Source organism: Podarcis raffonei, chromosome 6, assembly GCF_027172205.1.
Source record: "Podarcis raffonei isolate rPodRaf1 chromosome 6, rPodRaf1.pri, whole genome shotgun sequence".
NCBI classification, from domain to species: Eukaryota; Metazoa; Chordata; class Lepidosauria; order Squamata; family Lacertidae; genus Podarcis; species Podarcis raffonei.
This window is the reverse complement of record NC_070607.1, coordinates 71,925,448-71,949,823: the sequence shown is the minus strand read 5'-3', so window position 1 is coordinate 71,949,823 and position 24,376 is coordinate 71,925,448. Positions and strand designations below refer to the sequence as shown.

General features: G+C 43.9%; 1 protein-coding gene across 1 annotated transcript in view; it reads left to right on the top strand.

Moving 5' to 3' along the window:
* Positions 1-914: 914 nt before the first annotated feature.
* The window catches only part of GGT7 (gamma-glutamyltransferase 7), a 36,332-nt gene continuing 12,870 nt past the window's right edge, over positions 915-24,376 (top strand). Inside the window, exons 1-9 of the mRNA XM_053393964.1 lie at positions 915-1,228; positions 10,822-11,048; positions 12,930-13,081; positions 16,973-17,090; positions 17,384-17,451; positions 17,706-17,779; positions 19,766-19,962; positions 23,000-23,087; positions 24,226-24,353. Coding sequence (XP_053249939.1) covers positions 997-1,228; positions 10,822-11,048; positions 12,930-13,081; positions 16,973-17,090; positions 17,384-17,451; positions 17,706-17,779; positions 19,766-19,962; positions 23,000-23,087; positions 24,226-24,353 — 1,284 coding nt within the window. The 5' untranslated portion in view covers positions 915-996. The remainder of the gene's footprint in view (positions 1,229-10,821; positions 11,049-12,929; positions 13,082-16,972; positions 17,091-17,383; positions 17,452-17,705; positions 17,780-19,765; positions 19,963-22,999; positions 23,088-24,225; positions 24,354-24,376) is intronic.

The following is a 24,376-nucleotide window of genomic DNA, read 5'->3' as shown; positions in this document are numbered from 1 at the left end:
GAAACACCGTTTACCTTCCCTCCAGAGCAGTACCTATTTATCTACTTGCACTTTGACGTGCTTTCGAACTGCTAGGTGGGCCGGAGCTGGGACCAAGCAACGGGAGCTCACTCCGTCGTGGGGATGCGAACCGCCAACCTTCTGTTTAGACCACAGCACCACCTGCATCCCTAGTGCCACCCACGTCCCTGTATGCTCTACTTGTCCTTAAAAAAAAAAAGCTGTATATTCGAGAATAATTTAATGGCTGAGTGGCATACAAATCTTTCTTAACCATCAGCATCCCTGCACCTGTAATTATGGTCTTTGCCACACCTGTGCTCACCAAAACTTGTTTCCCCCCACAGTTCTTGGGAAGGGGCCCATTCTATGCCAGGCTGGTGTGTGCGTGTGTGTAGACAGATAGACAGATCTAGATTAGATTATAGATATATGATTTTGTATTATTGCCTCATTTTCATACTGTGTATAACTGTGCATTTTTGCAATATTTGGCTTAAGTTTGGCTTAACTTTCTTTTTCCTTTCTCCTCCTGTGATGAGGCTGCATTTTAATATTTTAATGTTTCAATATTTTAATGTTGTATTTTAATCTCGTTTTTAAGTTGTATTCATTTAACTTGTTTTTATTATTGCTTGTTAGCCGCCCTGTGCCCGGCCTTGGCTGGGGAAGGTATAAATAAAAATTATTATTATTATTATTATTATTATTATTATTATTATTATTATTATTATTATTATTATGTTGCCTGTTGTTGCTTCTGTTTCCTGTACACCATTTAGACATAGTCTTCAATCTATTAAACGGCATAGAAAAGAAATCACCAGCCATCAGCCCCACGGTCCCCCTGGCTCAGGTGGGCGGTCCCTGTGCTCCAAGCCCAGCCCAGCCCTCCTCCTCCCTCTCGGCTTCCCTTCCGCCACTTCCGGAGCGGGGTCCTTGGCTCGGAGGCGGCGGCTGCCCGGCCCGGGAGGCGCAGGCAAGCAGGCAGGCAGGATGGCGACGGCGGCGGCATCAGCAGCCTCCGCGTCCGCAGCGTCGTCTGCGGCCGGTGCCTCCGAGAAGGAGGCGAGCCAGCAGAGCAGCCTGGGCGCCTACTCGCCCGTCGACTACATGAGCATCACCAGCTTTCCCCGCTTGCCCGAGGAGGAGCCCGGCGGCAGCGCCCCCGAGAGCTGCCTGCGCTCCAGGAAGGAGGAAGACGCGTTCCTGGCCGAGCAGGACACGGGTGAGAGCGGGAGCCGCCTGCCTGCCTGCCTGCCTGCTCCCTGCACCCTCCATCCGACCATGACTCCTTGCACCATCCTCCCATCCACCTCCGCTGCCTCCAGCCTTGGTCCACAAGTCCTAAGCAAGCATCTTCCCGCATCTCGCCCCCTCCTGCGCCATCCCTTCCTCCTCCCCTTCCCCAGAAGCATTTGGCACAAGCATTTGGATGGCGCAGCAGCCATCCCTCGCCTCCTCTGAACGTCCCGGCCCCGGGATCGGGACCCCACTTCTCTGCAGCCATATTTGACTCCTCAGCCTCCTCTCCCCACCCACCCATAGCGGAGGATGGTGCTGCGTGAGCATCGCTCTCCCGCCTGGGTACCAACTCCTTGCACATCCCTGCCATTTCCCTTCCTCCTGTCGTTGCCGCTCTCCACCTTTCTCATCCCCATCTCCCATTTCATTTCCTCTCCTTTTCTGCTCTGCTACTTTCCCCTATCGGGGCAAGAAAGTGAGTGGCTTTCCAGTCCTCCACCCCTCCAGATCTTGCAACCCACCCTGTGTTTGCTGCTCTACAGAATACCCTTTTGTGCTAAAGCAGCCTCCTCCATCCTCATTATCTTCCCAACTCTCCCACCTCCTCTGAAAGCTCCAAATCAGCATCTCATGGTTTTACCTCCGCCCCTTTTGGTGGGGGTGACTGGATGAGCTTTCCCCAAAGTGTTGATTTTCACAGTACTGCCAAGTTAATTACCGAGCCTAGTCACTCCCATCCTACATAATGGTGAGACTTTATGTGGCATCCTTTTGTTCTGTAATGCCTGAAAAATGGGGAGGGATGGGGGACAGAGGTCCTTCCCTTTATCTCTGTGAAGATATTGGAAAACATAGCAAGGGCAGAGTTTTCTGTTCTCTCACCAGCTATTGGCAAGCATTAAGACTGCCCTTGGAGACTTTTACTATTTTTGTATCAGATCTGCACTGCAAAAGCCAGGTGAAATTTGGCAGAGGTAGCCAAGACCTATCCAACTTAAATGCGGATTCCACTAGTTCTTGCAATGCGATTGTACAGGAACAATGTGCAAAGTAGAGTTTCTGGTTGCTGCCCTCGTCTCATAATTGGAGCTCTCTGAGCCACCCATTGAAACTGATTGGCAGAAGCTTTAGGATTGACAAAAGGAAGTACTCCTTCATTCAGTGTGCAGTTACATTTGCAGTTCACTGCCATCAGCTTATATTGCTTTCTAAAAAGGTTTAAACAGACTTATAGTGGATAGGCCAGAATAGCCAAATAGAACCTCCATGTTACAGCGATAACTGCTGTGAATCTCAGATACTGGTGATAACTCACAAGAGGAAAGCAAGAAAGATCCATACTTGGCATATTTTTTGTAACCAGATTTTTGACTGACCTAACAGGTATCAGATTTGTAATTTGGTACATCCTCCTGCAATGAACTTACGGACTCATCACATTGTGAGAAACCCTCAGTTGGGACACATGTTAGAGGATTCAAATCACTAATTCAGCAGGTTAAAAATGAATGAAAAAGCCAATATGTTGATATGAATCTATAGAGACATGCCATCTAAAACATGCTGAGGTAAGTCAACAGAACTCATTGGTTCTGATACAGATCCCCAGTAGTTCAGATAAGTGTTTTGATGTTTTCTCCACTCCCTTTCGCTATGAGTTGCTTCATGTGTAACAATGAAGTAGTAAAAGCAAAAGCATGAACCATGCGCTTTTCTGTCTCTACCTCTACTGTAATGTGGAAAGTGAGACACACAAATCTTTCCTTGAATGAGACTTGGGAGTCTTAATACTCTTCTGGAGTTTACAGGTCTTGCATTACTAGACAAAATTATTGATCTCCACTTTAAAATAGAAGCAAAGGGGGGAGGGAAGCAGCAGGTTTCCCCCCTCCTTCGTAGCATATGAAGGATCTCTTGGAAGATTCAGGACACTGAAACCGATATGTAAAAGAAGTGCATCACTTTTATTTCATTGTCGCATCCTGACTCACCACCACTCTTGTGTTTTCATATTTTTCATTTCCATTTGGTCTGCTCATTCCAAGCTTCTGAAATTTGCAAAATCTAAATAAACGTTTCAGTTTGGCACCCCCATGATTATATGTCAATCGTTTATTGATTCTCTTTTCAGATGCATATGTATCCATTGGTTAGAATCCTGAGTGTTTCCTCATTTGAAGTTTGTTTCATTGTTTGTCAATCTGTAAAACTACTGACTCTCCTAACTGATATCTGTTGCCAGTGTCTTTACAAACCTCTGTGCCCAGCATGACACTTTTACATGATGGGTTCTTCCAAGCTCTCAAAACTAGTAGCTGGCATGAAAATACAACAACTGCAAAAAAAAGTTTTAAATAAATATTTGGGCTATTTCTGTCCCTCTGCATAAATATTAATAAAATGATCTATGCCTATAAAACCTTTGCATTTCACTACATTAGTTATTCATTATAATACTTTTTTTGCTCATATTGTCCATTTCAAATGTTCAAAGTTCCTCAACATAATTTATCTCAGTAATCATTATAATTCATAGACAAAGTTGCATTTGTGTTGATCTATATTTTGTTTCTCTGTTGGGATCTAGTCCTCATTTTTTGTCTCCCTTATGCATGTTTAAATATGCTGCCAGACATTGAACTTCCCTGCCAATGGTAGCCTCCAAGCAGGAAGCACCAGATATACCTTTCATCACAGTTTATGTGTGTTTTGGTTCTCCAGATGTTGCTGAACTACAAATCCTATTAGCTCCAGAAAGTGTGGGCAGAGGGCAGGGGTTATAGGCAGTGTAATTCAGCAACATTTATATATTAATGCTATATATGCACACATAAATGCATACACATGTATGTCAACAAGGTTGTAAGTATTGGCCATAAAGTTGCAGTGTACAATATAACTTGTACATATTCTGCTACATCAATAGCATGGTGATACTATTTTGTATCACTAACAATTGATTGCCATGCAGTGGGACATCAAAACACATTCTCAGTCATTTGTTTTATATTGAGAAGGAGGGGATGTAAGCAGTAAATGTTATCTTCTGTTATAAATGAAATGCAGTTGGAAGTGGTTTTCCCCAAGGATACATAGAAAGATTGGTTTGAGTCTGAGTTACCATATCTTTTTATTAAGCAGAATATTTGGGGTGTGTTCAACTAACTCAGAGTAGACCCATTCAAATTAATGGCCATTCCTAACTTAGGTCCATTAATTTTAGTGGGTCTGCTCTTAGTAGTAGTTGAATACCAGCCCCTTTTTAACAGAAGGGAAACACAAATCTTTATTTAGCAGAGATAGGTTAAAGTTGGGTGTGTTTCACTTATGCCATAATGTCTCTTGTTGATAGTGAATTTGAAAGAAGCAAATAAGTATGGGCTGATTTGGGAGGAAACAGGGTTGATCCCATTACTTGCCTGCACTGGTGGTCATCGCAAGGGGTGGGACAGAGTTTCCTGTATTATCCTGATTGGAGGGATGAGATGGCACTCTTCTCCCTGACTCAGTGGGCAGGAAGAGGAACACCTGCTCAGCACTGTCAGCTGACAGTACCCTGACGACCTGTTTGGCAGGAGCAGCTCATTCACACCCCTCAACTGGAGTGATAAATTTTACATATAAAGAGGAAATTTAGGGAAATAGAATATATATTACTGGTTTGGATGTCAAGCCCCACCCCCACCCCAAGCACATAGGAGCTTTAGGAATACTTTTTCATTCTGACAGCAGTGGATGTCATGGACCAAACAGTGTAATATATTAATAGTGTAATCCTGTGATTCACATCACGATAAGTTCCATTGAGTTCAATGGCACTTACTCCCAGGTAAGTGTGTGTAGGATTGAAGCCTCAGAGAAAGTGACTACTTCTTAGTAGTAGTGAACAGTGTGGTGGACTGCTGCTACTCACCTGACCTGTGTTTGGTTACGTTGCTACTTACAGGGGAGGAAGTCAAGGCAGCAGTGAGGCTGGACTGGTGCAAATGCATCAACAGAATCAATCTGGTACTTCTGCCAGTACGTTTGCACCATGCTGACCTTGCTGCCAACTCCCCCTCTATCTCCTAGTAAGTAGCAGCAATGCAACTAACCAGAGGTCAGGTGAGAAGTGACATCCCATCACACCAACTGCTACAGCATGCCAGGCTGGTAGAAACTGTACCTCTTCACAGCATGAAAAAAAGTCACAATTTGGTTATGCCCATTCATAAGCAATAATAATAATAATTTATTATTTATACCCCACTCATCTGGCTTGAGTTTCCCCAGCCACTCTGGGCAGCTCCCAATCGAGTGTTAAAAACAATACAGCATTAAATATTAAAAACTTCCCTAAACAGGGCTGCCTTCAGATGTCTTTTAAAAATAAGATAGCTGCTTATTTCCTTGACATCCGATGGGAGGGCGTTCCACAGGGCGGGCGCCACTACCGAGAAGGCCCTCTGGTTCCCTGTAACCTCACTTCTCGCAATGAGGGAACTGCCAGAAGGCCCTCAGCACTGGACCTCAGTGTCCGGGCTGAACGATGGGGATGGAGACGCTCCTTCAGGTATACACTTAATTTACAGACATACTTTTAGGACACAGCTTACTTGATTTCTCAACAGTAAATTGTGGCACACAAACAGCATTTGATGATTTAAGGCTCAAAAGAAATTGTGTGTGTGCACATTGTGTGTATATAAATTTCTTGTAGATAAACCCATATTCAAGCATCAAACTATTGCTTGAAATGAGAGCGTCGTTGTTTGTGACATATTTAACACCATTGCCTGTTTCCATTACAGTGTGGAGCTGTTTTAATGTGCAATTTTATTTCTGTAATATGATCCACAGTAGAATGATCCTGCCAAAGCAAAGCAGTTTTAGCCCCCCCCCCCTTGCTTTCGGTAGGAGAGAGTAAACCATGTCCTTAATATAAATCAAAGGAATGTAAAAGTGCTCAACTTTGGGCAGTTTGCTTTCTTTGTAGTGATAATAGTTGTGGTGTCAAGCAGGGGCTGTCAAGAGAACAGAGTACTGTAAAAGTATATCACTGTTACATTGAAATATATTTGCATGCAACATTAATTTCACTTTCTTCCTGCCCCCTATGGTGTAACACCAATGCATTCTATAAAACAAGGCATCACTGGCTCTGATGCAGCCAAGTGTTGGGTAAATTTACATTACTGGATTAAAATAAAATCAAAAATCTGCACAGATGCTTAAAGATGACCTTTTATGTATCTCAACTCATGTTTGGGAGGCTTTAAAAGAAAAGGAAGCGGGTGCAGGGATGGAATTGACTGTGCATGGCTGTGTCTGGGCAAGTAGAATAATAGAATCCAAAGCAGAGACATCACCTTGCCGACAAGGTCCGTATAGTTAAAGTTATGGGTTTCCCAGTAGTGATGTATGGAAGTGAGAACTGGACTATAAAGAAGGCTGATCGCCGAAGAATTGATTCTTTTGAATTATGGTGCTTGAGAAGACTCTTGAGAGTCCCATGGACTGCAAGAAGATCAAACCTATCCATTCTGAAGGAAATCAGCCCTGAGTGCTCACTGGAAGGACAGATCGTGAAGCTGAGGCTCCAATACTTTGGCCACCTCATGAGAAGAGAAGACTACCTGGAAAAGACCCTGATGTTGGGAAAGATGGAGGGCACAAGGAGAAGGGGACAACAGAGGACGAGATGGTTGGGCAGTGTTCTCAAAGCTACCAACATGAGTTTCACCAAACTGCGGGAGGCAGTGGAAGACAGGAGTGCCTGGCGTGCTCTGGTCCATGAGGTCATGAAGAGTCGGACACGACTAAACAGCAGCAACAACAAAGAGTTGGAAGGGACCCAAGGGTCATTTAGTCCAACCCCTTGCAATGCAGGAATCTTGGGAGTTTTAAGGGATCAGGTGCACTCCTACAATTCACCTTTGATTACTCCAATCCACATTCTTTGTGGTCTCTATCCCTCATGGATCCATGTCCACATGGATAATGTAAGACACACTATACCTTTAAAGCACATTCGAAGCATGTTTCCTCCCTCAAAGAATTCTGGGCACTGTAGTTTATTAAGGACTATTGGGAATTGTAACTCTGTGAATCCTTTGAGGGAAAGACTGCTCCAATTGTGCAGTCAATATATAATTTGTACACAGCAAAAGGAGACTACATAACCAGTTTGGATGATGCAGCGAACGTAGCCAGCTTCCTGATGTAGGAATTTATACTGCCTCTGAATACACAGCTTCCATTTTAGCTTCCGTTGCAAATAGTTATTGATATATCAATTCCACAGAAGCTTTTGCCTAAGCCCTTTGTAAAAGCCATCTAAGCTAGGGCAATCACAGCAGGAGGAGGCAGGTAGGAGTTGCAAGACTGCTGCTGGCTAAGATGTGGCCGGCTTTCCCCCTGTATCATTGTGTTGCTTGTTGTTCTGCTGATACACCCGGCACCCCAGCACATAATCTTGGTGTAAATGGGGAGTAGCATAATATCCTGAGACAGTAAATTGTCTAAGTTTGCCTTATTTTGCATGAAGATACAGTGTCAGGACTTACAAGGTTCAAGCTAAGAGTTTAGAAGACATTAGTCTGTCTTCTTTAGCCCCAAATCACTTCAGTGGTGTTAGCATGGGATTAACTGGGAATAAATGGCATTTGGCTTCTATGGGTGATTTCCCATGCTTCTGAAAAAGAGCCAAACTGAGAGCATGGAAGCAGGTGCACAGACACAAATTCACGTTCTGAGAAGCACAGATGTCTTCCTAACACATGCCGAACTTTCTATACTCTGCTGCTAGTTAACTATGTAGGATAAGGAAATTTCCAGTCCACCAAAATAGGCTTTTGGTTCTCCATTCCACATGGTTGTCAACAATCTTTGTGTTTCTTAGGGCGTGTCCAGGCTTCCACTTGTCCTGTGCCTAGAAAGCATGAGGGTCTGAGAGGATTTTCATTTGTCCCACCACTTTCCCTGGGAAAACCCACTGTTTCCTGCTGAATTGGAACAAATTTCTATCAACAGTTTTCCTGGGGTAAATCAGTGGGAGAAGAGGAAGTGTGGGTGAGTCCATAGCCATGTAAGAAACACACGATGAGTTTCTGTAGGCTGTGATAAAGATCATCTATACCTCAGTGGAAAAGCATTTCATTAAATGTTTTACTAATGATAATAATAATAATATCATTTGGTTACGAGCATGAGCCTGCCATTTTGTTTGTGCTGTCTGACCCCCTAAAAAGGACCTTCCAAAACAATCTCCTTGTATTATGGACTTTATGTGATTATAAATGGGACATGTAACAAAGGACTGGATCCAACTCACAGGTCCATCTGACAGAAGCCTGTGCAATTTTCCTGTCACTTTCTTTACTGAAAAGGTCAGAGGCAACCATCAACTGACAAAGACCAAAATACTATGCTGATCACCAAATGGGATGCTTCTGTGGTTGTTGCTGTCTTTGTATCTATAGAATCATAAAGTTGGATGGGACCCTGACAACAATCTAGTCCAACCCTCTGCAATGCAGGAATATACAGCTGTCACAGACAGGAATTGAACCTGCAACCTTGGCTTTATCAGCACTAGACTCTAACCAACTGAGCTATCCAGTGCTGATCTGTAGTTCCTTCTGCCTCCTCCTCTCTGAAGGCAAGAACCTCAGACCTGGACAATGTCTTGAATGGACAGGGACCGGAGCACTCTGTGGATCGATGGAAGGACTGCTTCTTCCATGGCTTCACATCTTTGCCATTACCCATCTCACGAGCTGATTTGCAGTTCCTTCTGCCACTCCCTCTGGAGGGAAAAGCTTTGAGCAATAACATCAGAGCCTGCCATAAACACCTCTGTGTATTTCTAAGGCAGGTGTAGACACATGTGCCTTTGATCTCCAGAACTCCCCACTCCACCCAACACAGAAATCTGTGGTGTGGTTTAGAGAAGAGTAGAAACATTATGTTTCACACACAAGCACACACAGCCAAGGCAAGGTGGGAAGAGCTGCCTTTTGGGGAGAAGGATTTTTTTAAAAAAGCAATAGCCAGTGTAAATAGGCATGCTGCATTCTTTCCTTTGGGCTGATGGAAGCACAATGGCCATGTTGTGCTCTGGAGATCAGCAAATGGAAGTAATGGTGTGTGGCAATAGACAGCACCCAGTGAAACATTGCCATGCATGTTTTAAAAAACAAAAACCCCAACCCACCTACACAATGTACTTCAGTGTATCTACACATAATTTTATTGTTACCAAGGTTGCATGCCAGCCCCAATCTCTCCAAGCGGTAGCAAGATTACAGGGGGTTCCAGGTGCTCACCTAGGGTTGGCAATTCTGCTGGGAGTCAAGGCACAGCAGAGACTGTTGTATGTGTGTTTTCTAAGAAATATGGTTTATTGTAGACACACTGACACCTGGATCTACTTTGGAGAGAGTTCAGAGCATTGCATCTCAAGGAAGGCTTTTTCCACACAGCAGCGTAGCATCAGATTCCAAGACTTCTCTGTCTTTGTCCCAGCCTGCCTTCAGCCAGCCTGCCAAGATGGTTCTGACCTTTAGGCCCCACATGGACTAATTTCCTGCTTCTCCTTCCCAGAAAACCTCTTGCCAAGTAACTTCTTCCCTTCTCCCAAGCCTAGTTTTAAAAGGTGGTAATTTTCCTGTGTGACACCACACCCAAGTTATGTGGCAACCACCCCTTGGTTACCTGTAGGGGTTTTGGTCTTGCAGATGCCTTAACAGCAGAGCCATCATCTGCCTCTGCCCCTGTCTGGAAGAAAAATAAGCTCAGCCCAGCACCCAAGGCTAGAAATCTGGCACCCAGAGATCTGCGGGATCCCTGCTTTCCCTCTAACCCATAACATTATGTTGGATCTTTCCCCTTACTGGATTATCCACAAATTTGAAAAATTGGATTAAATGGGGTGGGGAGTTTGGTTTGCCATTTGGATAAAGATGGTGTTATGCGGATGATGTAAAAAACATACACACATGGGTTGCATCAAACCTACTCCAAACTGCAGTGTGTACACCCCCTGTGTTCTTGCATTGATAACATTGCTATAGTTATTATGAGGCACCAAGACAAATGTTCTTAATACAAAGTGCTTCCTCGCAGTTTAATCTTGTAAATATTAAAGACCAGTATTTTAAATTTTGTGGAGAATACCCTGTCTCTTTAATTAAATGGGAAATGGCATCACTGCAGCTACTACTATGTTTCCTGATGCTAAGTAGACCCTCCCAGTATCATAAGGAGGCATGACAAGTGGGGTGGAAGTAATGTCCATGAGTCATAGCTGCATGGGTAAACTGGTCGTCTCCAGGATGTAGAGTGGCCCACTTCATAATTTAATACTGCCATTAAACTTCCAAGAGTTAAAGGGAAGTATGTGTAACGTGATCCCATAAAAGTGGAACCAGAGCCAGAAAACTTTCTGAATGCTCAGGCTGAGCAGAAAAACAATACCATTGGAGCAGGAGCAGGTATTTGTGAGTGAGTGCCTTTGTGTATGATTTTGATTCTGTTTTAGTGTTTTTCAGCATCTCACTTCTGTGTCCGTCGCTTTTCTCTCCTTTGTGAATGAAGATCCAGATTCCTTCTTAAAATCAGCTCGCCTTCAGCGCCTGCCTTCATCTTCATCGGAAATGGGCAGCCAGGACGTCTCGCCCCTCCGGGAGACCAGCAAGGACCCATTCTCCGGGGACTGCAGCTGTCGCCAGGACGGTCTGACTGTGATCATCACCGCCTGCCTAACATTTGCTACAGGAGTCACGGTGGCCTTAATCATGCAGATCTACTTTGGAGACCCACAGGTAAGAAGAGGCATTTGACTGTTTTTCTCTTGATAGGGAAGCTTGCATTGAAGTAGGAAGAACCTGCCTTTCATGAATAATGGTAGCTTCTAATTTTGCTTGCTACAGTTAATTATGATGTATTCTTGCATGTAGCAGTGGGATTCAAAGTGCTGAGTTGGGAACTGCCACACTTCTCTTACTGTGCCAGTTCGAGATCAACTACAAATTGCATAACTACTTGCTTATAATAGTGAATGTAATAGTTACTATAGTTACCAGCAGCGTTCAGTGTTGCGAACTCACCATGAGCATGAAGCACTTTGAATGCACCATTTGTCAAAGGGTGAGCCGTACATTGGAACCTCACTTTCCCAGTGCGGGTTCCTCTCTGTCATGCACTGCTCTAAGCATGTAAGGGCTTATCCACACTTACCTTTTGCCATGCTCTTTCTAGGCACAGGGCTGTGCTTTAAAGCTCTGTGTACAAGTGTTCTCCACATCCCAGAGCTTTCCCCATGAAAACCCACCCTTTAAAGCTGAAGCACGACAAACTGATTTTTTGCGGATTGCCGTTTCCTCCAATTCAGCTGTAAAGAGTGCATTTTCATGGGGCAAGAAAAAAAAAAGGCACCCGGACACAGAGCTTTAAAGTGTGGACCATGCCTGGAAAGCATAGAGGAAAGGCAAGTATGGATAAGCCCTAAATGTAACCGGGCACATTCTACGCAAGATGGATGGGTCCCACTGCAACACTATCGTTCCTGCTCCTGCAGAGGCAACATCTAATGCTTTTGTACTAAAGCTGAAATGTTTTCACCTATATTTTTATCCCATCTTTATGACTGACCCAAGAATAGCTAGAGAGCTTCATGGATAAACAGGGAGCTGAACTAGTACCAGAGGAAGTTGCGTTATACCAGGTCAGACAATTTGTCCATCTAGGCCAGTGACAGGTAGTCTCCAAGGTCCCTGGTGGAGATCTTTCATGTTCTTTACCACCTGATCCTTTCTTCTGCAGACGCTAGGGACTGAATCTGGACCTTCTGCATTCAACTAATGTGTTCTATCACTGAGCTATGGTCTCTTCACTATACGATTGGTTTCTTTGATCATAGTCTAACATCCATTGCACCACACTGGCTCTCTTTCCTCACTGAAGCCTCGTGGCTCAAAACATGCATCCAATTCAAAAGAGAACCTCTTTCGCTTCCTGTATCTCAGTTAATATTCGGGGTTCTTCCAGACAGGTGGTTATTGTGGGATCTGTGCTGTATCAGAATGCCATTCCCAATTTTCTCTCTCCATTTAATCTGGATTTACTTTTCTTGTGGAAAAACTGACAAGCTTCCCCCCCCCAAAAAAAATGTTGCCAGTGACTTGTTTATGATATGACCTGAATGACCCATCTGCTACATACAGCCTCCATCTGAATGATTCCTCAGTAATGATTCATGACAAAAGCAGTCAACAGCATTATCTGTGAAAACAATCTAAAGTCCTAAGTAAGTTGCTCTCTTTGGGCATTAAAGCAGGTACAAAAACCCGTGGCCCTCCAGCAGTGCTTTTTTTCTGGGGGGATGCATGCCCCTAAACATCTTGTGAATCTAAGTTTGGCCTCATTGAGGGGCAGTATTTCAATATGAGTAGGAAAATGAGAGTACCCCTAAACATTTTTTAGAAAGAAAAAAAAGCACTGCCCTCCAACTGTTGTAGGACCACAATGGCCATCATTTCTGATCATTGGCCATGTTGGCTTGGGTTGATGGGAATTGGTGTCCAGCTACGTCTGGAGGGCCCCATCCTTTCTTTAACATAAATACATAATGGAGGCTGGACCTTTCTGGACCTACCTAGTCCCCAGCACATGAAGCTTTTGTCTCATAATGTGACTTCCCACAGATATTCCATCAAGGTGCCGTAGTCACTGATGCTGCTCGCTGCACAGCACTGGGGATCGAGGTATTGAACAAGCAAGGCTCCTCCGTGGATGCAGCCATCACCTCAGCCTTATGCTCAGGAATCATCAACCCTCACACAGCCGGCATTGGTGGGTAGGTGTTTGCCACAATCTCCTCTGCTTATCATTTGTCATCCTGTTGTGTCACCCTGGAAAGCCTCCTGGCCCTCATCAGAAAAGAGAGTTCTGTTGTCATTGCTGGGCAAACTCCTACGACTGTTGGGGAAGCGACCTTTGCAAATGCTCCACGGTGATATTTGTCTATGTGGTGGTGAGGAAGTCCATGCTGGTTTTAAGATTTGCATGTGGCAAATCCAGGCTCATCTGGCAGCCTGAAAGTTGGATGAAACCTTTCGCAAGTTTTGACTGGCTCTTTTTCTTTGGATTGTGGAGGAAAAAAGTTGTGTAAATGTGCCCTACTGAACCAATAACTGTACGCTAATGATACTGTGCCATATAAACTGTTCTAATGAATGATAATTAATGCAAGCTTCAAGAGCTGGTTCACACATCGCCGTCTTAAATGAGGAAATGTGTGACATCGTGCCCACAGTTGTTTATATTGTCCTCTGGGAAAAGGGAGCACGATTCCTTCTTCCAATGGCCGGTGAAAGGCAATGGCAGCTGCCAGTTCCTATCACTATTTGCTTTCTACTGCAGAAGAAAATGAGTGCTGGGAGTGACCTCTGGCCACTCTATGCCACTGGTGGGAAACCTCAGATCTGAGGACCAAATGTGGCCCCCAAGTCACTCTATCTGGCCCTCAGGAATCTTGCCGCACCACATACCCTCCCCTGCTCTGCACCTTCCTTGAGTGTCTTTGCCTGGCTTGAATGGTTCCTTGAATGCTGACAGTGCCTTTGCTTGCCTGGATGAAGGATAGAGAGGAATGTCTGAATTTGTACATAAACTACTTTACTGTACAAAGGTAAAGTGCACACCTGTTGCTCTGCTCAGTTTTGCCTTTGATTCTTCTTATCATTTACATGTGGCTCCTAGAAGGTTGCCCAGAAGGGAATGTGGCTGCTTGGCTGGAAAAGATTAGTCAATCCTGCTCTATACTGAAAGGAGGCAACCTATTCTTCGCTTCCGTCAGTGAGGCCGATCTTATGTACGCCTTTGTAAAAAGGGCGTGTGGATCAACCCATTGTTCTAACAGATCGTAGGGTAGAGGCTTCCTACATATGTTAAGTTTAGGATAGGGTCACCTGGGAAAATGGCCTGGGATGATAATACATTAAATAATCTCCACTGTCGGGTTTTTATTGGTACTTCCTGGTATTCTAAGCTGTGCAGATCAGAGACAGATTTCAGTGAATCTGAAGGTGGCTTTGGAGGTCAGTTGGGTATAGCGCCATACAAAGACTGCCCTGCATCTTCCTCCAAAAGACAAGCATGTGTCTGTCTGGAACATGATACAGTTTGCTCATCCCTGCCATTTATTTAAGCCATCTGCACTCCAGAGGCCAGATTCAACTGCAAATTTCATCAATCTTTACCTCCTCAACACCTGGCCCTCTGCCCATAGCTGTGGCCTCCTTTCAGCCATCAGAATGTTTGTTTTAAAGAGGTTTTATGCAAGAGAGATTTCAAGTGTTTTGATAGCCAGAACACCAGGAAGTTCTTGAGCATATTACATAAACAGAGACACTCAATAACAGCCCATCAGATGGGATTTGAGAAAACCTTTGTTGAAACTGGAAACCCTAGTTTGCCACCCAAGCTGCTTAATCAAAACATATGTTCAGGAGTAAGACAAAAAACAAAAACAAAAAAGAACAGGAACCAAAATTATCACAATGGTAAGGCTAGTTGAAGGTTAAGTACTGGCTGATTTAATGCATAGAGTTGCTCTGTTTTAAATAGGGATTAAAGTATCAGGTGAACACCAACAGTTTAAGTAGAGAAGTGCTTGTTAGGCATGTTTCCCAGTTACAGTACTCTGATGAAAGCTTGACCTGTATAACAACATTCAGAGGGGTAACAGGGTTAGTCTATTAAAGCAGCTGCAAGGAAGAGGGTCTTAAAGACTAAGCTCATCCACAGTCCCATTTGCCATTCATTCCGATTCAGCAGTGAAGCATGGATTTTCTATTTTATTTCTATGCCACTTTTCGTTCAAGAGACCCCCCCCCCAAGACAGCTTGCAAAGGAGTCCCCTATAGGAAGGTATGGAAGAACAGGTGTTGGAATTTGGCTCTTGTTGATGGTCTGGAAATGAGAGTCTCTGAACTGTAATTGCTGCCCTCTGGCTATAGTATACAGGCCAGCTCTGGGGATTCCTCAACAAGGGAAGTGCACTTCCTATTCGCAGAAACACTTGTTTCATCTGATTCCAGGTGGCCCAAAGATTTCAAAAGGTCCTTAGATTTCAGGGTCCAGTATCAAGAAACAGCTTTTAAAATTAATGACAGGGATAAGTCACTTCCCAGGTCTACCGTTGACGCAAAGCAGGCTGCAATGAGCACACAACAAATAGTTGTCTACTTGAGTTGACAACGCCCAGGCACAATGTTAGCATTTTGTTTTGGTGACTGGGTGTGGAGATGGATGTCCGCACCATTGATTTATGCCTTGGTTATACAACTAGTGACGACACAAATATGTACTGCTGGAGGGAGGAACTAGATGGTTCAGAAGGGCAAAGTTCTTTGGTTACAATTCTATACTGGCATCACACCTGGTTTTGTGATGGACTTGCTGATGAACACAAAGCCCCTAAGGCCAAGGCACTGATTTACACCACCAGCTGCACAGAGAGGAAGGGCTTTCTCAGTAGGAAGAGACTGGGGAAGCTGATAACATTGTCCAGCACCTATTAAAGGTACAGAACCTCTAAAAAAGCAACAATGCTTCTTTCTACATCATGTTGTGGTTGAATGAATGGGTTGCATTCATGGCTAGTCCTACTCAGAGTAGACCTACTGAAATTAATGAACATGACTAACTTAGGTCTATTAATTTAAATGGGTTTACTGAGTAAAACTTGTTGGCTACAACCCAATGATTCTACGCTTTGCCAGGCTTATACCAACAGGTCCCAGCAAACAAGATATCTGAATTGTTTGGCATGAGCATAAAACACAATCTTTTTGTACCTCTCTCTGCAAAACTGCCTAACGTGACTTGTGCAGTTGCATTCAAAACAGCCTCTCCATAGTTCTTTTTAAAATATTGATTCAAGTTTCCCCACACCTAATTGTTGGCTGCCTCACCACTTACCTGTGTAATAAGTCCTTGAATTTTTTTGTCGCTAATACCCGTTACAAAGGATTAACAAACAGATTAAGAGGGGTGTTGCTAGACGGTAGCCAGGGGACTGAACCCCAGATCTTTTGTGCTGGGACCCAGATCTCTCTCCACCCCCACCCCCGTCTCTTCCCCCATTTTAATGAAAACTGCTTTAAAAGATGCTTGCTTTGCAAATGGGGAAGTTCCATTGCACTGCTTAAAGCCTTTACACTAGCAGAACTATTTAGCTGGCTACAGTCCAGCTGCTTAGTGTACTGATGGAACAGTTGTTTGTTTGTTTGTTTGTACCCTGCCCATCTGACTGGGTTGCCCCAGCCACTGTGGGCAGCTTCCAACAGAATGCAAAAAATACAAGAAAACATCAGATATTAAAAACTTCCTGATATAGGGCTGTCTTCAGATGTCTCCAGAAAGTCATGTAGTTGTTTAACTCTTTGACATCTGATGGGGTGCACCACTACCAAGAAGGCCCTCTGCCTGCCTCCCTGTAGCTTCACTTCTCACAATGAGGGAACCGCCAGAAGGCCCTCAGAGCTGGACTTCAGTGTCTGGGCTGAACGATGGGGGTACAGACGCTCCTGCAGGTATACTGGGCCGAGGCTTAAAATTGTGCTTACTTTAAGATGCTGTAGCAATGGTTTGTACTGGAACACAGCCTAGGAAGAAGTCATTCCATAGTCGCTGAAGCAATTTTCAATGTGTGTTTCACTCTGGTATTACTCTGTTGTTGCAGCGGAGGAGTAATGCTGGTCCATGACATCAGGAAGAATGAGAGCCGGGTGATTGATTTCCGAGAGACGGCCCCTTTCAGCATCCAAGAAGAGAGCCTTAGGAAGGCTTGGGAAACAAAGGTGCGAGGGAGCCTCTGTTGTTTGCGGGGGGTAGTTGGTTGGTAACTATCTCAATTTCTTCTCCCTTAACTTACCTGTTCTGGTATCTTCAACCTCACTTTCCTCTTTCAGAGCCCATTAGGGCTTGCAACTATTAAAAAACTTTCATCTCCTCAATACATTGCTCTTCTTGCTTTCCATCTGGAGATTTATTTATTTTAATGTTATTTATTTAAGAGAGATTCGGCTTCAATAGTGCAATTGGCACTTTGGGTTTTCTTTTTACGCTTCCCTTTGTTCCTCCTTTTATCCAGCCAGGTCTTCTGGTTGGTGTTCCAGGCATGATCAAAGGACTCCATGAAGCACATCAGTCTTATGGGAGGTATGAACATTTTCTCTGCTCAGGCATTCTATTGTTCAGCTCCAGTTGGAGGACTGACGCATGCATGTAAGAATGGGGTGCTATTTATTGTTACATTTATATCCTGCCTTTCCTGTAAGGAACTCAAGGGCTACATTCACACGGCAATTTATTCCGTTTTCAAAGACAGCTCACCTGCAACACATGCAGCAATCTGTAACTGTTATGTAGCTATCTGCCAGCTGTCATATCATGCATGTTTCTGTGTTTGCCAGACTGCCATGGAGACAGTTGTTGGGCCTTGCTGCAGATGTGGCCCAGGATGGATTCAATGTCACACATGATTTAGGTGAGTGCATTTATGGAACCAAAGGTGCAAAGCAAGGTTGTATGTACACGTTGTCTCACATGATTTGATCTTAGAAAATGCAAAATTCCTCAGACTTTGCAGGCTGAGACTGCAGGCCCAAACCTGCATACTTTCCCCCCTCTTTTTTAAAGTGCCATTGAAATATATGAATGTTCGTTCTCAGCTATGATGTTCAGAACTGGAATGCACTAGGTGTTCCTCCTTCCACCTTTTTCTATGTCATCTTTTCTTACGGTGCTTCCAGGTTATCTGTTTAATGAACATTAATCTTGATTTGTTTGCTGGGAGATTTGATGACTTTGGCTGTTGAAAGCGTATTCATTCCGACTGTGGGAAGGCTAGACAATATTGTGTCTAAGCAAGTGTCATTCCACACTTTCCAGTGCCTTTCCCCTCATTGCAAAAGGCTGATTTTTTGTGGAAGCAGGATTGTTGCCCAACACCTCTCAGTCAACCATAATTGTGCAACCTGAGAATTTGCCAGGATGTGATTGAATCCCACCTGAAAATAGCAACTGTGTGGAAGTGCCCCAAAGAATCTTGTTCTCAATTCTTTCCCTCCCTGGCTCCTTGTGTAGTGACCTCAGCTTTCCAGATGTGCGATTTAGGGGCCATGTGATGCCAGTGTGTGATTGAATCCAACCCCAAAATAGCCAGTCTGGAAGCATCCTTGGCAACCACTAGTGTGGAGTCATGTCACACAACTGGACTGAAAGGATGCTACAGGAAAGTTCTAGCATTACATTTCTCCCCATAAAGCTCCACCTCACTGAAGTAGTTTTCAGGAGCTTCTACATGGGGGCTTTAAGAAACAAAATGGCTGAAGACATGATTTGCTTGTGCCAGTCCAGTTCTCAAAAATGTCTGGGCAGCATCTTCTGCCTGGTCCATGATTTGCTTTCCTGATCCAATGGTAGCAAAATCTGATGGGGAATGTTTGCTTACAGTCATCTGGGGCCAGGGAAAAGCCCTCATTTCTAAATGCATTTATGAACCATACCATAGTAGCCTGCAATATAGGATACAGCAGAGACCCTCATATACTTTAAATCTCTCACTCTCACACACATATTTCCATTCTCTTTCTCACTCATGCATGTGCACAAATATATATGTTTAAACTCTTTTCAGCTTATTCATTTCTCATTTAAAGTAATATCATCATAAAGCAAAATGATGAATCCCAAACACTGCCACCACACAAAATGCAGCTAAACAGGAGGCAGAATAGAGCAACATACAGTACTTTTCCATGTAAAAGACTATGTTTTTTCCTGTAAAAATCATGGCAAAAAGTGCGGGTTGTCTTATACATGGGTAGTGCATAGGGTGGACGTTTGATTGATTGCTGCCGCAGCTGTCAGTAGTTATTGTGCATTGTGCGTGTTATTTGTTGCTGCGTCAATGGCTGCTGTTGATTGGCTGACACTCCAGCAGTTGGGCGGGCGATGGGACAGACGGGAGTCAGATTTTGCGATGTGTGTTGGTGAGTAATTTTTGGCACCCCCCCCCAAAAAAAGCTCAACAACCCTGGGTAGTCTCAACAACTCTGTGCCATCTCACCCCTTTTCCTTAAATTTGAGTCCCCCAAAATAGAGGGCGTCTTAAACATGGGTTGTGTTATAGACAGAAAAGTACGGTAGTTCAGCTGGTCAATTATCAGTCAAGACCTGGCAAAAAGAACAGTCTTAACACCTGGCACATAAATGCTGGCAAAGTAAGTGATTAGTGAGTAGATGTGCAGAAGCCGTTCAGCAAATGAGGCACCACCACCAACAAGGTCTTTACCTCTGAAGAAGGGCCTTATTTGCTGAAGACCTTAATCATAGGTATGTTCAACACATGCAGGCTATAGATCCTTTCTGTGTGGGCAGTCTTCCTAGACCTTTCCCCCCAAAAAATTGATCTGAGCATCTTTCGCAGTAATCGCCACTCACCCTTCCATTGTCTCTCTCATTGTTGTAGCAACGGCTATAAAAGAAATGAAGGAAGAGCAAAACTACTCAGATAAATTCAGAGAGACCTTCCTTCCAGATGGCCAGCCCTTGTTGCCTGGCATGTTTGTGAGAAGACCAGACTTGGCTGCTCTTCTTGACTTGCTTGGGTCGGCAGGGGTTTCAGCTTTCTACAGCGGAAATGTAACACAAGAGATTATTTCAGAGGTGAGTCAACCCGATTCTTTTCTCTGTGTGGATTGCTACGTGCATTTGATGCCAGACAGGCACTGATACCAGACTGATTTGTTTTGTTCTCATTACAGAACATCCTAGAAAGTAGTGGAGGCTGGACCATTTGGGTGAATAGGGTGCTGTCCCACTAATCTCAGCCAGCCTCTGCCTGCCTGCCTGCCTATTTACTTACAAGAGGTGGCACTGGCTGCCAGCTTAGTCTCAGTGACACACTAACCCATTTGCAGTACAGAAATACAGTGGTACCTCGGGTTACACACGCTTCAGGTTACAGACGCTTCAGGTTACAGACTCTGCTAACCCAGAAATAGTACCTTGGGTTAAGAACTTTGCTTCAGGATGAGAACAGAAATTGCACAGCGGCAGCAGGAGGCCCCATTAGCTAAAGTGGTACCTCAAGTTAAGAACAGTTTCAGGTTAAGAACGGACCTCCGGAGCTAATTAAGTTCTTAACCCGAGGTACCACTGTATACTTATTCTAAGTCCAGAATTGTTCACGCTCGTCCTCAACATGCTGCTTTCAGTCCATGAATATCCACAAAACATAATTAAAAACATCAGTAGATACTAGTTGGTTATAAAGATTGAAAGAAAAGAGAGTGAGGTGGACCAAAGGTATCATTTGGTATGAGGCAATATACCTTGTGTTCCTGAAGTGCCCCTGCAAAGGATGTGGACAGGGAGGGATACCTAAAAAGGTGAATCCCAAAACTACTTAACGAGAACTGAACATATTCAGTAGGCATGGAAGGCTGGCTGACTTGGACTGAGGTTATAAAGAAAATGGGGAGGAGAGGCAATGGAATGGAGTACCCTGTAACAGGACACTGAACAGGAGTACTTCACAGTGCAGGTCCCACTTATGAACACCAAAGGCATACATACTGCATTTAGATGTGCATGCACACTTCTTCAGATAACAAGTATCTGATAACAAGTATCAGGGTATCTGAAGAAGTCTGCATGCACACGAAAGCTCATACCAAGAACTAACTTAGTTGGTCTTTAAGGTGCTACTGGAAGGGGAAAAAAAATTTGTTTTGATTATGGCAGACCAACACGGCTACCTATCTGTAACTGCATTTAGATGATGCAACATGATTTCAACTGTTCAGGTCCCCACAGCCTGTTTTTTTTAATAATCACGACGGGGAAAAAGTGCATTGCCTCTCTCTCACACACACCCACACACACCCACACACACCCCTCATAAGGTTTTTTAACCAGCACTTCTGAAAACTCTAAGCAGCGCTAAACATAGAGAGGGGCTTTTGGGAAGGTTGCCAAATCCCAGGGGAAATCTCCCCCTCCCCTCTCTCTTCTTTGTTTCCTGGGAAGGAGAAGGGACATTGCAAGAGAGAGAGATTCAGATATCTACATTTAACTAATCTGCACTAACCCCCGCTTTACTACCTCTGTCCTTTTTGAAATGTATAAAATGGCTGCCATAGAATAAAGAAATGCTAGGGATCAAAAGCTTATGAGAACACAAGGAACTGAGATGAGGCAATGTGTCATAAAAAACCTGGCATTGAAACCAAGTGGTGGGCATTCGAGTCAAAGACATGCAGGTGGCACTGCACTAGGGTAAATAGTGTGGGAACGCTTGATCCCATAGCATTATTGAAGCAAAAGGCTGAAATGGATACGATTGTGGAGAGATTCTGGTTTTGTTCTGGTTAGGGGCAACAGAATATTTAGCCCCTTCCCCCATGCACAGTTTTTCAGCTCTAAATCCCCAGCCCCCAAGCTATTAGCTCTGCAGACACAAAAGCAAAATGCAGGGATGGTACCAAACAACACAGGATTCAAGTATCATTTTGGATTTTAAAAGCCAAACACATTGATATTTACAATGTTTTAACTATCCTGAAAATGAAGCATATTCATGGTAGTCCACAGAATATGTCCTAGAGAGTCTGATGTAAGTAAGGAAATGCAAGAAGATTTGATTCTTATTCAAGTTTAAATGAATTGAATATGGTGGGCTTCAAACTGTGTTCTGGCCAGGATTCCTTGTAAGCTTCATGAGGATTACAGATTAGTAATGGTGACATCCAAATTTCCTAGGGAAAAACAGTCACAGCTTATCTTCCCTTGCAGTGGGAAATGCTGGTTGTATTCTAAGGTCCAACATGCAGGGCTAACTAGTGTGTGCACTGCTGATTTTTGTTTTGGTCAAAGAATAGAATACTTGGTATAATAAAAATGAGAATTCCCTGGATGCCTAGTTGCAGGTTTGGCAAGTACTCTTTGGTGAGAAAGCCCCAGCAGAGATTTAAAATCTCAAAATATGCAGCATGGAAATATAGGCTGTTAGGTGGGGATGAGTTCCATAGCTAAGCCTGGCAGGACAGCTTAGTCTATGGTCTTAACCCCTTCATGCATTAATTATAATCAAATAAAGCATGTTGGTTATATGAGACTGATTATCCCACACATAGACCATAGATTAGACCCCAGAATCATCTGCAAAGTCAGTGTTCTTCAACAAATAGGTTGGTGTGGAAAGAGTTCATTGAAAATAGAGACTTTGAAAACCACTGATCTAGAATAAAAATCGGGGCCAGGACCAGGAGTCAGCATTGTTGGGAATCTTCTGAGACCCACTTTCTCTACAGAAGCCCACAGATGACTTCTGAAGCTTCACAGTCCGTTCTGTTTCTCCTCCTTGCCCTGTTGCTGCCCATGGTCCTGCCTTCTTCAGGCATGCAAGCAGTAACAAGAAGAGGGAGTATCTTCTTCCACTTGCTTTGCGTTCCCTCTGGTTGTGCAGGTTGGGGTCAGAGGGAAAAGGCAAGCGAATTTGTGACTTTGGCAGTGAAATTGGTGGAAAGGTTGGCCCTCTCAGAGAGGGGAGACAGAGGGTATCTTGCCCCATGACCCTCCCAAAACCGGGAACCATCAATAGCTGCAATTCTTTAGGCAGCTGAACAATGCTTAAATGTCTATTTCAAATATTGCTAGCATAATGCATGAAAATACACTGATGTGATCCTTTTCTGCCTAGGTCCTTAGCTTTGGAGGCACCTTGTCTGAAGAAGACTTCAGTAACTACACTGTCTTGGTGGAAAATCCAGTCCACACAGTATATCAAGGTAAAATGGTGCATCTATGACACCTAGGTTGGCATCTTTTATGCCATGTGATTGATTCCCAGTGTCCCTCCAATTTTAAGTTTATAAAAAATAGGTTTAGGAAGCGGATACATTTTTCTGCACTTTATTGCTAATTAGTATCATGCTTGGAATACAGGGTAAAAGGAAGAGGCCCTAATGAAACCCACATGCCCAATCCCTGATTCCCCCAAGTTTAATCAAATTATATACCCCCCTGCCCCCGCTGCCCATAGTCCTCCAAAAACAGTAGCTAAAGAAACCCTCACAAAAGGAAACAAGGCTTGAATTCACCTGTGCTGCTGTAATGCAAACACTAATTGTGGTGCTAAGTCAGGCCTTCTAAACATCAGGCATAGATTGGGGTGTTTTTGTTTTATAACTAATTTTTCTTCTGCCCAACTTTCTGGCAGAAATGAAGACCTGTGAAACACCATGAATTGTAAATAAGTAATCCATGGTTTTAGGCTAACTCACACAAATATCTCACTTTCCCCTTCCTCATACCCTTGTATATTCAATCTGGCTTTTCTACATCCCACAGGAATAGAATAGCATGAAAGTCTCTAGCACAGAGCTAGCCAAGATGGTACGCTCTCTGGACGTTTCTGGAATCCAGCTTCCACCATCCCTGGCCATTATGGATTCCTTTATCATTGTGTTTATTTTAGGATTGCAACCCAGACAGTTTTTTTAACCTGTGTGTCCTCCTTTTGAATGAAGAAGGTCATGTTGCAGGTCCAGACAGTGTTTCATCTGAAGCCCCAATCCATAGCTGTCAACGTTTCCCTTTTTTTAAGGGAAATTCCCTTATTCTGAATAGGATTCCTCGCAAGAAAAGGGAAAAGTTGACAGCTATGCCCCAATCCAAGTCCATCGCACAAGCAGCTTTTCAAACACTTGTTTTAAAACAGTTTTCCACACATCAGATGCTGTCACGCTGCAATCTGGGAAAATGAAGTCCAAAGTTGCAATTTTACGGAACCCAGTGAGGCTTATTTCTGGGTAGACATGTAGATGTTGCACATGAAGTGCGCTTTGGCTTGATAGAACTGTCATTTCAATGGATTCTGGACAAAAGGTGGAAACACCTACCTTTCTTCTTCCTTTACTATAACAGGCCACCTTGTTCTCAGTCCATCACCTCCACACGTAGGTCCTGCCCTGATCACAGCTCTGAACATCCTTGAGGGTTTCAATATAACCAGTCAGGTAGCCAGAGAAAATATTCTCCACTGGATAACAGAGGTATGATTCATTTAACAGAATAT